General features: G+C 41.1%; 1 protein-coding gene across 8 annotated transcripts in view; it reads left to right on the top strand.

Annotated features, from left to right (window-relative positions):
- Positions 1–3,014: 3,014 nt before the first annotated feature.
- Positions 3,015–17,326, top strand: part of BUB3 (BUB3 mitotic checkpoint protein) — a 73,627-nt gene continuing 59,315 nt past the window's right edge. Inside the window, exons 1-8 of one of the 8 annotated variants that reach the window (XM_081573418.1) lie at positions 3,015–3,091; positions 3,772–3,966; positions 5,263–5,332; positions 7,531–7,682; positions 10,193–10,351; positions 12,224–12,401; positions 12,775–12,991; positions 15,226–15,553. In XM_081573418.1, the coding sequence (XP_081429544.1) occupies positions 3,772–3,966; positions 5,263–5,332; positions 7,531–7,682; positions 10,193–10,351; positions 12,224–12,401; positions 12,775–12,991; positions 15,226–15,235 (981 nt within the window). In that variant the 5' untranslated portion in view covers positions 3,015–3,091 and the 3' untranslated portion in view covers positions 15,236–15,553. Of the gene's footprint in view, positions 3,092–3,266; positions 3,967–5,262; positions 5,333–7,530; positions 7,683–10,192; positions 10,352–12,223; positions 12,402–12,774; positions 12,992–13,980; positions 15,554–17,326 lie in introns of those variants that run through there. The other 7 variants (XM_081573414.1, XM_081573416.1, XM_081573420.1 and 4 more) reach the window with 7 other exon arrangements.

The raw sequence follows: 17,326 nt of genomic DNA, 5'->3' as shown, positions 1-17,326 counted from the left end.
TTCCTTGTAAAACGTCGGAAAAAAAAAACAGCCTGAGCTTTGAGGAGGCTGACGGTTCAGTGTCACGTGGGGCGAGCTCCCGGGTTCTCCGTCCCGAGCTACTCCTTAGCCACTGCTAAGGTGCCAGGAGTCAGCTGCGCGGAGGCCGGATCTCATCCTCTAGAAAGAAAACCTCGACTTGATGGACCGGTCTCTTGGAGACAAGAGACATGGAAATTATCTGCATTTTGTGAAAGTATAAAGGATATCTGTAATCCGTCTATTTGACCCACAGTATCGTGTCTAAAATTCCTGATGTCTTATTCATATTTGCGGTTTCTATTTTTTTCTTCTCACGTTAAATTTCATGAAATTTACAATCTATTTCAAGATGACACCTGAAGGACGCTACCCAAGAAACCATGTGCCAAAGTTGTTAGGTCAATTGCAGTTATTTCACTCCAGCTGAGTTCAATATTTACTGAGCCCTAGTAAATAGGGCTGAGAACTATGCTAGATATTAGCCAGTCAGAGCGAAAACTAACACTGCATCTTTCTTCTGATATCTTTGGTACACATATTTCAGTGAAGTTCTCTCCTTCCAGATAACCCGCTTTAAATTTTTCTTTTCCTCTCAAGCTGCTCTTTGAATATTCTTTGTAGAATTAACCAAATTGCCTTCAAGGAACTATTTGTAAAGAAATATTTCATCCGTATCATTTTGGTTGACACTTCGATAGATTGTTTTTTAAAAAGATGATGGTTTTAACAGTATTGGATCACTATATCTTTCTTGGGCTTACTTCTTTTATAGGAAGTGGTTTTGTGTAGGCAGTTAACAGCAAAGCGGTTTTTGCCCTTAGGATTTTAGGGATGATCCTTTTCATTTGTCATGTAGTGGGTACTTCACTTTTTTACTAATCCAGAAATTAGGAGTCAAAGGTGATCCAACAGTGTGATTAGTTTCTAGGAATTCCCCTTTCTTATAAGTAACTAAGTACAAACACACACACACACACACACACACACGCACACAGCTTTGCATTTGGATTTAAGATGTTCAAGACTCCACTGTGGCCAGATTTCCGATCTCAAGACTATCAATTCATTTGAATAATCAGCAAAATCATCAGCCTCCTTTCAGGCTCTAAACTGGATTTAAAAGATTGACGTTTCTTAAAACTCAAATCGAGTCCGGCTGCAACTGCCTGTCCAGAGGGACCTGAATCATACACACACTGGGTAATGAAATACACTTAGATTTTATTAGTGGATAATTCATGCTCAGAATCTTGAACACTAGTAGAATTAAATAAACAACTGGGAGAGGGAACCAAATAAAATTATTTGGAGATAAAATTATTTAGCTAAAATTAGAATGGAGGTAAGGCACTGCACTTTAAAATTCTTAACCTACCCATTAGGTTGTTGAAAGAGGAGAGAGAGAAAACCAAGTATGAGGACTGGTGAGGACGCTGGAAAGACTGAAGGCAGGAGGAGAGGGGGACGTCAGAGGATGAGATGGCTGGATGGCATCACCGACTCAATGGACATGAATTTGAGCATGCTCCAGGAGTTGGTGATGGACAGGGAAGCCTGGCATGCTGCAGTCCATGGGGTTGCAAAGAGTAGGACACGACTGAGCGACTGAACTGAGAGAGGGGAAGAATCTGTACTTTTGGCAGGATATCATCAATACGCTGGGCAGAAGAGTGTTGGTTGTACGTTTACTGTATCATGATTCATAAAAAGAACTGCACCTGAGTCAGTGTATATGAATGCACAAGGACTAACAACACCTTTTCTCTCTCAAGTTGCCTTAGAAATTAGACACTTTAACCTCAACAATTTTCTCCCACTTCATACAAGATTGTATAATAAAGTAAGATTTTTTTTCCCACAACACAAAAGGCAGTGAAAAAGATGGTATATCACGGATTAAACTGAAACATTTCAGCATGCTTTTGATATTCAACAGTAACTGAGTCACAGCATTCTAGTTATTAAGTATTGCTTTTCTTTCATGGAGACCACAGTATTTCTCATTACAGAAGCAGCCTTCTTGATTCTATTTCTGGAGGATTCTAGAAACAGAAAATAGAGCAAAGAGAGCCTGTAAGTCTAGGGTATTTTGGGGGTGTGAGAGGGGGAAGTAGAGAGAAGCTTGTGGCTGGCATTTTAAAGGTCCTACTTGGACATATGTCTATCAGAGGCTTTTGAGCTTTAACACAGGTAAGAGTAATTATCGGTTTCCCAGTCTGTCCAACCTTCTGGAAAAATAGTTCCTCCAGAGCAAGAACTGATCTGATTAATGCTTTTCCTGTCTTCTCACTAGGCCTGGCACGAACTGGGTGCTCAACAAATGTTTGCAGAAAGATGGAATGAAGAGATAAAGCAGAGTATAAATAAGGATGAGTTTCTCTGAAGTCAGAAGATCTTCGACAATGGAAAATGCGAGAGCCTGCTTCATAGGTGGAAAGTCCAGGAAAATGAGAAAAAAGTGGGGCAAAACATTCGTTAGAGCAAATATTTTCTTCTCCACTCTAATTTTGGTTAACTTCACCGGATGTGCACGTCCAGTAGAAGCGAGACTAATTCAGTCCTATAAAAGCACTGACCAAAACGGGGTTCTTGTGTCCGAGACACGGGGAGGGCTCCAAGAGGCAAATGGAAAGAGAATCTTTCCCGCCTACTATTGAGAGGACAGGACAAGCGTTGGCCACAAGGACTACATTTCCTAGCATGCCTCACACGAACAGGAGAGGGCGTGAGCTCCGCCTTGGCGCGATGCTCTTCGGGAGTTGTAGTTTTCACGCGTCCAGCACGGGCGGCGCGCCTCAGCCTGGTGGCGGAAAGCAGTCACGTGATCGGAAAGGCTGCCGTTTGCCTTTGTGCCGGAACAGGTTGACTGGGTCGCCCGAGCCGGCGCCTCGGGACGGACCAATTGGCTGCCTTAGAAGGAGACGTTGGCGTTTGAAATCAGCCAATGACAGGCTTGGCTGGAGCTTTGTCTCCGCCTACTTCGCCCGACGCGCGAGAGCGGCGAGGGAAGCGAGGCGGCGGCGAGCGGCGGCGGGCGCGGCAGCTGAGTTGCTTCTAAAGGGAGCCCGAGGTAGCGGGGCGAGGTGGCTGGGCGCAGGCACGGGCTTTCCGGGGATGCCTCCAGGGTTCCTGAGCCGGCGGAGCAGTCCGCTAGGAACCGGGTTCACTTCCACGGCTTTCCGTTTTTATTTTAGGAGCACGCGGGGCGGCAGGCCCCAGGGCCGGGGGCGGGGAGAGGCCGGCGTGCGGAAGCCCGCGGCGGAGGAGGGTGTGGATCCGGCGGGCCGGGCTAGAGTCAGGGGTGTGGCGGCGCGGGCCCGGCCGGTCGGAAAGCTCAGGAGGGGCGGCGCGGAGGGGGGCGGTGAGGCCCGACCGGCGCGGGCGCGGCGGCCCGGCGCAGGCGCAGAGGCCGCGTTGCCGGCCTTTCCCTCGTTTCCGCCCCCCAGGGACACCCTCCACCTGCTCCCCGGCTCTTCTGCGAGTCGAGCCCCGCGACCTCGGCCCCTTGGGGGAACCCCCACCCCCCACCTCCCACCTATTCCCCGGCCCTTCTGCGAGTCGAGCCCCGCGACCCGGCCCCTTGGGGGACCCCCCACCCCCACCTGCTCCCCGGCCCTTCTGCGAGTCGAGCCCCGCGACCCCGGCCCCTTGGGGGACCCTCTACCCCCATTTAATGCCCAGCCCTTCTGCGAGTCGAGCCCAGCGACCCCGGCCCCTTGCGGGGACTCTCACAGGGCGTTTGTTCTCTAGATGACCGGTTCTAACGAGTTCAAGCTGAACCAACCCCCTGAGGACGGCATCTCCTCGGTGAAGTTCAGCCCCAACACGTCGCAGTTTCTGCTGGTCTCCTCCTGGGACACGTCCGTGCGCCTCTACGATGTGCCGGCCAACTCCATGCGGCTCAAGTACCAGCACACCGGCGCCGTCCTGGACTGCGCCTTCTACGTAGGTGTCCTCCGGTTCCGCTTCTGCCTCCTTTTGAATTGTATGGTATCCCTCGTGATCAGCGTCCCTTTTGCAGTGTTGGGCGATGGCTCTTGTCGGTAGAGTTATTTGGACAGCGCCCCCGCCCCAACACTTAACCTTGAGGTTCCGGTGCTGCGTGGTTTTGCCTTTTGGCCCTGGGGACTTGACAGACGTCAGGAACTGGGTCTCCCTTTAAGCTTCTGTGAACTTTCTGGACAGAGTGTACTTGAAACTCACAGCAAGACTGTAAAATTTGGCCGTCTTGTTAAAAGGTTTGTTTGCTAGTAAGTGGGAATACGTATTGGCTCTTAGCCAGTGTGGTGAACAGTTCTTCGTTGATTTGCTTGCATAGTAGTTTGGTTGACTCCTTAGTTTGCTCCGTCTTTTTGTACTGTTTTTTGTTCGTTTACAATGAGTGAGCCCAGTGTACTTCATTCTGAGCATAAACTGAGGAGTTGGCTGGTAGATAAATTTTTCAACACTTTTTTTTCCATTTAAAAATTATTAAGAGTCAACTTTACAAGTAATCGAAGGATGCAATTTAAAACTACAGTTAGATACTATTTACTCCTAATAAACTCATTGCAATATAAGAAATTATAAGTAATGCTGAGCATGATGTAGTAAGCCAAGTGCTTTATATGGATGGAAAAGTAAATGGAGAGGATGTTTCTAGAATGGAATTTGCCAGGAAGAAGCAAGAATCTTATAAATGTCCATACCCTAGTTTTCCTTAATCTTACTCCTAGAAAACCCCACTAAAAATGCTTATTATGTAGTTGTTTATTAAAATAAAAATGTGAGAAAAATTGTTTGACAATGAGGACATAAAAAAATTGGAAGTTCAGCTATAGTATGGATTATTATGAAATCACTACTGATAATATTTTTGTGGATTAATTAATGACATGGGCTATATTCCTGAAACTAAAAAGTATCCAGAGTTTGATTTCAAATTTTATTTTTAAATTATATCTAATTTTATAAGAAAAAGAAGAGAGATGGTAAAGTGTTAGCAGTAGTTATCTCTAGGTGATTGGGCTACAGGAAACATTTTCTTTCTTAGTAGTTTCCAAATTCCATAACCTATTACACATATGTGCTCAATTGTGTCCGACTCTTTGCTACTCATGGACTGCCAGCTCTCCAGACGTCTCTGTCCATGGAATTTTCCAGGCAAGAATACTGGAGTGGGTTGCCATTTCCTACTCCAAGGTTAAACACTCTTTTTAAAGCTCTGTAAGTTTTAAATGACTTGAAACTTTTATTTTGTAGGATCCAACACATGCCTGGAGTGGGGGATTAGACCATCAATTGAAAATGCATGATTTGAACACTGATCAAGGTAACATAGCCACATTTTTACCAATTTATTGTTTTCTTAGCGAGTGCTTACTTACAAATGTTTATTTAAAAAGAAAAGTAGTTCCAGAATTGCTTAGAAAAAAGTAAAAGTGACTTGAATTTAGGACTTTTTTGTTTAAATGATAACCATTAAGTTAGAATCACAAAATATTATGTATGTATTTTAACAGTGTCACTCGTTGTGATCTCCAGCCATAGTGTTTACATGAAGTGGCACTTACGTATTTGACCTTTACCCTGTCCTCAGACAGAGAAGGCAGTGGCACCCCACTCCAGTACTCTTGCCTGGAAAATTCCATGGACGGAGGAGCCTGGTAGGCTGCAGTCCATGGGGTCGCTAAGAGTCGGACACAACTGAGCGACTTCACTTTCACTTTTCACTTTCATGCATTGGAGAAGGAAATGGCAACCCACTCCAGTATTCTTGCCTGGAGAATCCCAGGAGCCTGGTGGGCTGCCGTCTGTGGGGTCGCACAGAGTCAGACACGACTGAAGCGACTTAGCAGCAGCAGCAGCAGCAGCTGTCCTCAGAAGGGGACTGGATCCTGCAGTATTCTGCCTTGGAGTAGAATTTTTCCAGGATAGTGCTGATGTTTCAGAGTTGTCTTTTCAGAAACTAATATAGTTCAGACTGAAGGAAGACAAGAGTTTTAAAAATCTAACATTATAAAATAGCCAATCCTGTCCGGGTACCATAGTAACCCTGCTTGTATAATTGTTTAGCATAGAACATTCTTCACTTGCAGTTATTGAATGAAGGAAAAGGTAACACGTTTTCTTTTAGTTAATTTCTGAGAGATGAACTGAATTACCCACGTTTTTATGGTGACTTGGGAGTAGAATAGAGATTGGAATGGAACTCAAATACACAGAGCTCTCTAGTGAAGGTTTTCTGTTTTTGTTATATATGCATGTGTTAGACATAGATGTACTTGAAGAACATAGAAAGGCACAGAGATAGGACTCAATGAGGATGAGTTGGAAAGTGAGAGAATGGATGGAGGATGGGCACTATATTTTATCCAGAAAGAAAAGAAGGATCCAATCAGAAGAGGCTTTTATGTGAAAGCCGTTTTGTCATGTAACTCAACTATGGATGTTTGGTTTTGTTTGCTAGCAGTTTTTTCTACATAGGAAGTTAGCTTGCAGGTTTAGGTTCTGTTTGCTTGAAAACTCAAGAGAACTCTGAAAAGCGAGACCATAATTAAGGGAATTAGCTGCTTATTCTCAGGAGGTCTTTGCTGAACTTTATGAGATACTTTTCTTTCTTTTTTAAATGGACTGTTTTTAAACAGGTAGTTTTCCTCTTTGAGCATCAGAACCACATACTCTTTGTATTTGTTGTTACCTTAGCATGTGGTATAGATTCTGGCACATAGTAGACAGTAGGTGTTAGTTGAATGAATGAATGAGATAATGTGAAAAGTTGAAATTGAAAGGGAAGAAATTGCGTATTAGAAATTTGATGAGCTTCCCTGGTAGTCTAGTGGCTAAGACTCCATGCTCCTAATGCAGGGGGCCTGGGTTCAATCCCTGGTCAGGAAACGAGATCTCACGGGCCACAACTAAGAGTTTGAATGCCACAACTAAGACCTGACATAGCCAAATAAGTATTAAAAAAGAAAGAAATACAACCACCATGAAAACCAAGTGGTTATTAATCGTGAGCCTCCCTGCCTTCCTCATCCCCAGCTCTCAGCTAATGTTGTTACCATTTAAATAAGTTTCTTTGAAACATCAGCTTAATGTGGTAAGTTTTATCCTGATCCCTTGGACCAGAGTTCTCCACTCAAGAGTTCATTCAGCAGGTGTATCTTGAACACTTACCGTGTATCAGAACATGCACTAGATACAGTCAGAACTATAGAGTTGAAACAAGGTTCCTGATTTGAAGGAATCTAGAATCAAATGAGGAAAATAACTGATACGCCATCATTTTAATGTAGTCTGAAACTCAAGGTAGCTTTTCGTATTACTGTGCCAGTGAATCAAGCTACGCACTGTAAAATGGACAAAGGTGAATGGATGACTAGTCCTGGAGAAGTTTTTCTGTGTGTAGCTACTTCCATTGAGTGGGTGGAAGTGGATTCATTACAGTAGAATGAATGTTTCCTTTTATTGTTCACCTGAGGAATCTTTAGTAAAGCTAGGTGTTGGTTGGTTTATTTTTTCCTACAGAAAATCTTGTTGGAACCCATGATGCCCCTATCAGATGTGTTGAATACTGTCCCGAAGTGAATGTGATGGTTACTGGAAGCTGGGATCAGACGGTTAAATTGTGGGATCCCAGAACCCCTTGTAATGCTGGGACCTTCTCTCAGCCTGAAAAGGTAGGCTTTTTATGTTCATGACAGGAATTATGATTCTTGGGGTGATTTGATTTGATAAATGTTTGATGAAGATGATGTTGAATTTAGAGTTTAAGAGTTGATGAGTCTGTTTTACAAACCCAACTAAATATGTGAAGGAAAACTAATTTTCATACTTTGGTCAGCTTTTTCCTGACAGTTGTCATATTTGTACTGGATAGCACTAGTGATAAACCCACCTCCATGTATTGTAATGCTTTAGATCCTAGGGCTGAGAAGCAACTTTCCAGAGAAGTCCTTTAGCAAAGACTGAAATTGAGTTTGACTTCCCCAAGCAGAAAGTGGGAGCATCACTCATCTTCACTTATGGCCTGAGCTTTCTCTTTAGTTGACTGTGAGAGGGTGAAATGGGTTATCATTTAAAGTTTAGTGAAAAAGATGTCCTTTATTCCCTGGCTTTTATAATTTTATTTATTTTTAATACTGACAGATGTAGTTGAAGGTAGTGAAGGAAGCTTCTTAAAACTGAAATGTTGTGTATTATCCTAACCTTTTGATCTGTACAATGAAAGTGTGATCGAGCATTCTTGCTGTATCCTCATCAGACTTTATCAGGTGGTAGTTAATTTTAAAGATTGATTGTTTTAGCAGTTCAAAGGTATCCTTCACTTGAGTCTATTTCCTCGGTGTAAATATACTATTCAGTTCCTGTTAGCTGTCGTTCTCTACTGTAGTGCATCCAAAGAGCCATTATTTTTGTCACATCACAGTCGAATCTACTCCTGGCAAGACCTTTGTTCAGAATAAAATAATTGCATTGTTTCTAGTTTTGATTTATGGTTGTATGTAACATGTTAAGAGCTGTGATAAATTGCTGACAGAATATCATATAATGGACAGCCACACTGAATCAAGCTGCTTATTGGTTCAGCAAGGTTCATTATGTCACTTTTTTTAATACGATCTTTGATAAATGTATATACCTACTCAGTAGCATGACAGTGTTTTTACTTGATTTATGATCAGTGGGGATAGAAAGCACTGTTAGAAGCTTGTGTGTCACCTGGATAGTAAAGATTTAAGATAAAATTCCCATTCTGATTGTACGGTTATAAATTGATCTTTTTCTGGATTCTTTGTTTTTTTGAATTCAGCGTTTCATGTGTCTTATGCTAATTTCTGTTTTTCTGCAAATGTTGTTTGAATAAACAGCAGTAAATCTTACTATATCTCTTATTGAAATATACTTGTATTAAATCTACTCTTTTGAGTCTTTTAAATTCTGTGTTTTTCCTTGGTCAAATTAGTTGTTGAATTTTAAGGCTAGATTGTAGAAATTGTCAGGTTATTATGTTCTTAAACCCAATCCCCCCACCTCTGCCTGCTGCCCTCCCCAGGGTGGGGTGGGAGGAGTGCTTATGTGGTTAAGATGTTAGTGATAAGTAACCATAAGCTTTAATTACTGAATGTTAAAGAGATGTCTTACCATGTAATGAGGACTCTTCATTTTTTATAGTGATTCTTCAGGTTTTAAAATATTAGATTAAATTAGTTGCTTATTAATTGAAAGTAATGATCAGAGGACAGTTATATACCTGAAGTCTAGATTTTTAAAAAAATGATTTAACATGATCAGGAAAATACATTTTGTCACTATTTTCATGAATTTGCTATCTCTATTTGGTCTCCAGATAATGTATTTGAAAGTAAGTCACCTTAAAGGCTTATTTGCAGGAAATTTTGTGATTTATTATAAGGGGCTAATTTGTGAAAGTTGTTTTACTATTGAAGAAAAGGAATTTTGGGGGGGGGGGAAACATGCTTTTAGGGGATAAATACTTTTAAAATTTTCCGTAAACATAAGTGTCTTGAGTGTTTAGTGTGACGTCAAGGCGTAAAAATTTGCTTTGTCATATGCCAGACCACTATCCTTGTCTTTTAATTTTGAGTTTGTATGCCACCAAAAGCAAGTAATTAATGTTAACTCTCTCACTCTTCCTGGAAAGGCCTATTTATTAAGTGTGACAGGTGGGAAAATCAAAGAGTTACAACATGAAATCTCTGTCCAAAAGGTGGTCATAGAAAAATAACTTTGAAAATGATTGTCTTATGAAAAGCCAGCCCATTGAAAGGTACCTTGAGTTGTTTTTATGGTTTTATTGTCTATTGTCTCCTTTTTGAGTATCTTTTACACTTTTATATTGTGACTAAATGAAACAAGAGGGCAATAAAATTATTTAATAATTTAGTTTGTTTTAGTAAGAGAATTGTCTTCAGACATACTTTTGGAGAGTTAATTAGAATGTGCATTATTATGATACGTGGTTAAGTATTAAGAATATCTTGGGTGTATTATTGTGTGCCAGTTACTTGGTTTGTGTAACTGAAGTATTTAAAATTTTGGTACCTGTGTTTGTGAACCTATCAGCTAACTTTTTTTTAATGGTTTTATGATCCTTGGACTTTATTTTGGAGCAAAATGCCATTTGCAGGCATGATGATTTTGAGCACGTCTTGTTCTCTCTTGAAAGGTGTATACCCTGTCGGTGTCGGGAGACCGGCTGATCGTGGGCACCGCAGGCCGCAGAGTGCTGGTGTGGGACTTGCGGAACATGGGCTATGTGCAGCAGCGCCGTGAGTCCAGCCTCAAGTACCAGACGCGCTGCATCCGTGCGTTCCCCAACAAGCAGGTACTGACCTGGCCTCCCCAGAAAATAGTAGAATCTTACATAATGATGATCTGGTCACTGCATTTGACGCATTGCTTTCTTTTTTTTTTTTTGGAGTGGTGATTGGAATTTCTGTTAGGTGTATTTTCTTTTTTTTTTTTTTTTTTTAATAAATTTATTTATTTTAGTTGGGGGCTAATTACTTTACAATATTGTAATAGTTTTTGCCATACATTGACATGAATCAGCCATGGGTTTACATGTGTTGCCCTTCCTGGACCCCCCACCCACCTCCCTCCTGTTAGGTGCATTTTCAACAGCCTTTTGTTAAAAGGTAGTGTGTTAACTCAATTTTAGAGAAAGCTTTGATGTTCACAGGGGGTAAGTAATCTGCCAGTGGTTTTCTGATTCCTTGGTGCTCCTCCTCCAGGAAGCTTGACAGGTATACAGTAATTGAAGAGAGTTTTGCAGGTATTTTAATTTACAAACCAGCGTATTCAAATTTAAATCTGAAAATTTAGGGTTATGGAATTTGCTGTTCTTTTTCCCGTTCCTTCTTTTTTTTCCCTTTTGTACCCTAATACTAATAGAGCTTTTTAGTCAGTCTGAGAGCAGAACCTACGTGTTTGTTTTTTAAACAGAATGCCTCTGAGGTTAGGGAGGAGCTGTGCCTCATATGCTGACTAACTCTTGATGAACAGGGTGGGTCACCTTCCATTACCATTACTAGATGAGGTGACACTTTTTATTAGTGCGCCCTTGCCCCCCAGTCCTGAAAGTTCGAAGGGAAGTTGGTGGTGGGGTCATTTGCTCTGGGAATTTTATAAGAGGAAAGTCATTAAAACAGCAGATATCTTTGGAATCTTACGGCTGTCCTTTAGTGGTTGTGGACCTGGAAAGAATTAGGTCTGTTATTCTGTTCTCTTAGCTCTTTATTTCAAAAGGCTAGTACCTCAAATGGTGATCACAGTTCTTCTCAGGCTATTGTAAATTTCCATTGGAATTGAAGTTATGAAAAACCTTAAATGCGTGGTTAAAATATGCTTGCACTTATGAATATTATGATATCTTATATCCAGAATTTTCTGTCGGAGTTTATCTGTAGTTTATAATGGAAGCTTTTTAACTAAAAGTAACATTTTACTGATTCTTTTTTCGTTACAAGTCTTAATAGTTTTTTAGGAATAAATCTTTTTCATATCTTGAAAAATTAAAGAAGTAAAATGTAGATATCATATTATCTTCCTCTCTTATCTTCTCTAACATACTATTTCACGAAAAAGTAAGGAGAGGTTTGAAATTATGGAGCACTTTTGAACCTTGCTGAAAATCTGGGTTGTTTGGTTATAAACTTGACTTGCTGTAGTTAAATACAAGAGGCAGGGTGACAAGAGACAGAAGGCTGGTTTTCCAGTTAGTCTGCATTATTGATACACCCTCAGTGAAGAAGGTACAGTTCTTCTTAGAGTTGTTGGAAGTGAGGAGGCATCAAGCCAAGAAAAATAAATTCCAAGTGATGGAATGAATTTGAGTCCCCTGTTGGACAGGACAACAAATAACTTTATTGAGATAATTTAAAAATTCCTATTGAGGTTTGATACCTAGACAAATATCTAGACATTTTTGATTGCAATGTGCAGAGTACTGGTAAAGAAAGTAAGTGATGGTGGCCTTTTTTGTTTGTTTTTTAATATAACAGGTATAAGTGTTTTTAAACTTTTTGAGTGATCTTAACTGTGTTGGTACTGCTTAAACATTTGTTTAAAACACAGCCATAGTCTCTTTTCATTTTAAAAATAATTATCTTTCTTTAGTGTGGGTTGAACTTGGGAGTATATGCCTTGTTTTGGAATCTGGATTCACTAGTTTTGTCTTCTGATTCCCTCTTGTCAGGGTTATGTGTTAAGTTCTATTGAAGGCCGAGTGGCAGTTGAGTACTTGGACCCAAGCCCCGAGGTACAGAAGAAGAAGTATGCCTTCAAGTGTCACAGACTAAAAGAAAACAATATTGAGCAGATTTACCCAGTCAATGCCATTTCCTTTCACAACATCCACAATACCTTTGCCACAGGTAGAGTATGGCATGTGCACCTCTATCTGCTTGTTAATATAATTTTGCTGTTAATTGAACGCTGCATATTTGTACTTGGGCAGGTTATTTATTTATTTTTTGGTCATTTTGTGTGGCATGTGGGATCCTAGTTCCCTGACCAAGGATTGAACCTGCGCTCCCTGCATTGGAAGCATGATGTATTAACCACTGGACCACCTGGGAAGTGGGCAAAATTCTTAAAAATTATGCTTGGCTTTTTATGATATTTAAAGGGAAGAAAATCTAGTGTAATACTCCCTGGGGAAAATGTAACTTCTGTGATACTAAAAATTGTCAAGATAATGGCTATCTTTGTATCTGCTTTTAAGAACTATTTTGAAATCACTTGCAGGTGGTTCTGATGGATTTGTAAATATTTGGGATCCATTTAACAAAAAGCGACTGTGCCAGTTCCATCGGTATCCCACCAGCATCGCCTCACTCGCCTTCAGTAATGATGGGACCACGCTTGCAATAGCATCATCGTATATGTATGAAATGGATGACACAGAACATCCCGAAGATGGTATCTTCATTCGCCAAGTGACAGATGCAGAAACAAAACCCAAGTGAGTATGCTTCACCTGTATTTGAGCCTTTTCTTGCATTCAACCCAGGATTTATTAATTTTTCTAAATTCATGAATAGCATTGTTGATGCCTGCTCGATATTACAGCTGACTCTAGGGCTGGAGTTGATTTTATCTTGTTCTCCCAAGCTTTCAATATCCGTAGGTTGATAGATGTCTGATGGATAAAATTGTGCCTAGTTGTTTTGTAGAGAAGAATGTCAAACTCTCATTCTTCTTGAATAGGCACTATTATTTGAATCTCTGGAGTTATTACTAGCTCATTGCTTCAAAATTAAGTTGAGGAATTCAAGAATAATTTATTTTAGCAAATTCTATTTAAGATATTTAAGAATTTGAACTGCCAAAAATCTTTCCTCTCCACAGAGGTTGTTTCTGTAATATTTACACAGAATGAAATGACCTTCAGGTCTTATTGGAAATTCAGAGTAATATGGCCTTGCCTGGAATAGTAGATTTCCTTAGTTTTGAAATTTCTGTAGATGTCTTTGGCTGTTGGGTGTAACTGTTGACAGAGAGGAACCATTTACATTTTCATGGTTCGTAGGGCAAAGCTTTTTACGTAGTTCCCTGTACCAGACTTGAGGGAAACCTGATACTTGGACACTTGTTTGACCATAAAATACCAGCCCCCAAGGTCTTCGTCCTGCTCCTTGTCCCAGTCTACTCAGGCCCTGGGAGGAAGTCCTCAGTAAATATTTACGGAATAACTGTTTTCAGGATTCCTATACTCTTCTGAAGTAGAATGGCGTAGAGGGCCCTTGCTAATTGCTTGAGTCCCTGAGAGAGGGCAGAGTATGAAATGTTGAGTTCCGTGTGTGCCTTCACAGGTTTACCTTTAGAAAAGACTTAGCATGTGAAGCCTGTTGGATAAAGGGCTGGGTTTGCGTTTGATCTCTCACTTTTGTATCTCTTGTCCTGGCCGGCCATTTTGATCTCATGCTGTTCTTTTTTCTTTTGAACTTGTAGGTCACCATGTACTTGACAAGATTTCATTTACTTAAGTGCCATGTTGATGATAATAAAACAATTCGTACTCCCCAATGGTGGATATATTACTATTAACAAAGAAGCCAGGGAACATTTTTTAATTTTAATATTATAAGAACCTGAAAATATTGGAAAAGAGGTTTTTTATTGTTTGTTGTGTTTTTTAAACACTTTCTTTAGCGCATGAGATGGTTTGATGGTTTTTCTGCATTTAAAGGTATTCGGGCAAACAGAAGGGGAGGGCAGCAACAGCACTTCTGAGAATCAGTTTTGACCTTGATTTTTGTTTCCACTGTGGAAATAAATGTTTGTAAATAAATGTAGGTAATAAAGCCCCCTTTGCATTCTTTCTGGGCCTTAAATGGTAGAGAAGAAGGCTCTTGAGCCATTTGTTTCTCTTGCTGGTTATAGTTGCTAATTCTAAAGCTGCTTCAGACTGCCTCATGAGGAGGTTAATCTACAATTAAACAATATTTCCTCTCGGCCGTCCATTATTTTCTGAAGCAGATGGGTCATCATTTCCTGGGCTGTGAAACAAAGCAAGGTTAAGGTTAGACTCTGGGGAATCAGCTCGTTTTCAATCTTATTAGGGTGCAGGAGGAAAACTAATAAGAAAACCTCCTAACATCATTTTGTGACTGTAAACAATTATTTATTAGCAAACAATTGATCCCAGAAGGGCAAATTGTTTGAGTCAGTAATGAGCTGAGAAAAGACAGAGCATATCTGTGTATTTGGAAAAATAATTGTAACGTAATTGCAGTACATTTAGACAGGCATCTATTTGGACCTGTTTCTATCTCTAAATGAATTTTTGGAAACATTAATGAGGTTTACATATTTCTGTGACATTTATATAGTTCTCATGTCCATTTCAGTTGCCCAGCCGCTGGTGATTAAGGTTAAAAAGAAAAAAATTATAGTGAGAATGAGATTCATTTCAATGTAATGCCCTGAAGCAGAACATGAACTTAGCTTGGCCTATTCTAGGTAGTTCCAAATTGTATTTTTGTTGTCACACTTTTTGTTTTTTTATTTATATTATTTGCAAATGTATGTATCTGAATGGTGCTTGGACCTTTACTGAAATTTGTTTTATCCATGATGTATTTGAAAAATTTTCGTTTGCTACAGAGAGAGGTCTTATTTTTATTTGTAAGTATTTTAGTGAAAACTTAGTGTAAGTCTGAACCCATCTTTTGAAATGTATTTTCTTCATTGCAGGTCCACCTAACCATCTCGTGAAAGTGGTTTCTCTATGGAAAGCTTTGTTTTGCTTCCTACAAATACATGATTGTCCCTTAAGGGATGCGTTTTAGTCATTGTGGACACGTTATTTAGTATGTGAATTTCTCTGTTCTCTTGTTGGTGTGCCCTTGCCTCCTGACTATAGGATGAGTAGTCTTTGTGTCCTTGGGCAGTAGTCTGAAGAATTGTTTTTCCCTCAGCAAGCCCAGTTGCTGTGTATGCGCAGCTTGAGCTCTTTCTGTAAAATAACCTAAACCTGTTATTTCCATGCTGTCTAATAAATCAGAGATTCAAAACCCTTAAATGTTGGATGTTTTTAAATGTTGGTAATTAATGTAATTTACTTCGTAAAAAGCCTTCTATAAAGCACGCCTCCCTTCATCAGGGATCCTGGTGGGGATGACATTGTACCTTTTGGTCCACACTGCCTTGTTTAATTATGTCTATTCTGATGTACTTTGGGGATTCAGTCTTGAATAAAGTGAACTGTTGGAGTTCTGCCATTTCCCTTGTGCCCTCTCGCTGGATCAGCAGGGCGCTTGAGCCAGCTGAGCGGCTTCACGGGCCGGGCACAGCCTGCAGGCAGCTGCCGGGCCCCTTCTGGCCTGACTCTCCGGGAGTGCCAGGGCCGCCGGGCCCCTGCAGCCCCCAGCCCCAGTGCTGATGCAGTCAGTGGGCGCACTCGCAGCCGAACGACAGGCCCGTCTGTACTTATCCATCAAATGCTAAGTCAGAGGGAAGCCCTCGGGATGGTAAATAATGCAATAGCCGGAGACTAACTGATGGTATTGGTTCTTTAGTGTGATTATGTGCTTTTTAAAGTCATAACCACTTGGTTGAGGACAGCATAAATTTAAAACATGGTTTAACTGAAAGAGAATTAATACAGTTTCATAAGAGGTGACTAAATTGAAGCAGTGAGGGGGCCCTGGTTTTGAGGGCATGGTGTGGCCGAGCTGTTTTTGTGGTCTATCTAGATGTCCTCTTATCTCTTGCAGCCTAACGTATCTCACCCTAAATGTGTCTCCTGCCTCGTCTGCGGACCTCTTGACCAGCTCTTCCTCACAGTTGGCCTGTTTGTCCTTATGGCTGCCTTCCCCTCAAATGGCCCATGTGTAACACCTTAGCGTTTTTGCTGGGTTCCCCTACCCAAATTCTCTTCTGTTTTCAAGTGTGTCTTTTTTTTTGTTTATCTGTCTTTTCTTTCTACTGTTACTATCCACCACCTTAAAGGGTCCCTCCTGGCCATCTGGGGTTCTGCTGCAGGCTCCAGCCTCTACCCTAAATCCTCCGTCTTTTAGAGCAGTAACTTTCAAACCCTTCGGTTGCGACCCAAGTAAGCACATTTGAACCACGATCCAAAATATACAGAGGTCAATAGTGTGCGTGCAGCGGACAAAGCTGTGTAGAACACCACTTCTGTACATCCGACACATCAGTTCCCTTCCTTCCTTCCTTTTTTTCCTTCTTCTTTTAGGAAATGCTGGTTATGGCCCCCTGAATGGATTTTATAACTGATGCCTTGAAACCTCTAATTTGAAAAACCGCTGTATGCCACACAAAACTTGTTCTTTTTCTCAGGCTGTGCTTGAGACCCTCCAGTGCCCCCTGTTGCCCTTCATTCGCTTTGTAATAACTGTGTGCTTCTTCCAAGGCCTGCAGTTCACCAGGAAGGGACCACTGACTATCAAGGTGCTCATAGAAGAATGGGGGTGGGGCTGGCCTTCCCTGGGGAATTCTGGGGGTTAGATGGGAGTGTTCTGGTGGCTTCAGTGTCTGGTTCTGAGCTCCACCATGTAAAAACTTAAAGGTACGTTGGTTGTGGGGGGTACTGCTTTGTTCTGAGGGAAGCCCACAAGACAGCCTGCATCTTGAAGCCTTTGAATCTGACTTTGAATCTTGACTTGGCTGCTTAATTCATTGCACCGTTGGCCTTGTTAATTTCTGAGTAGCAGTTTCCTCATCTGTTAAAGGAAGGTAATAACTCGAGGTTATAAATGAATATATAAAATGTTTATTAGGGCACGCCTGACACAGTCATTGCTTTCTTGGGATGAAAAATATTCAATCCATTGCT

This window comes from Giraffa tippelskirchi, chromosome 2, assembly GCF_054371585.1.
Source record: "Giraffa tippelskirchi isolate mGirTip1 chromosome 2, T2T-mGirTip1v1.2.pri, whole genome shotgun sequence".
Lineage (NCBI taxonomy): Eukaryota > Metazoa > Chordata > Mammalia > Artiodactyla > Giraffidae > Giraffa > Giraffa tippelskirchi.
The sequence above is the reverse complement of the archived record's forward strand: the minus strand, read 5'-3'. Positions and strand labels throughout refer to the sequence as shown.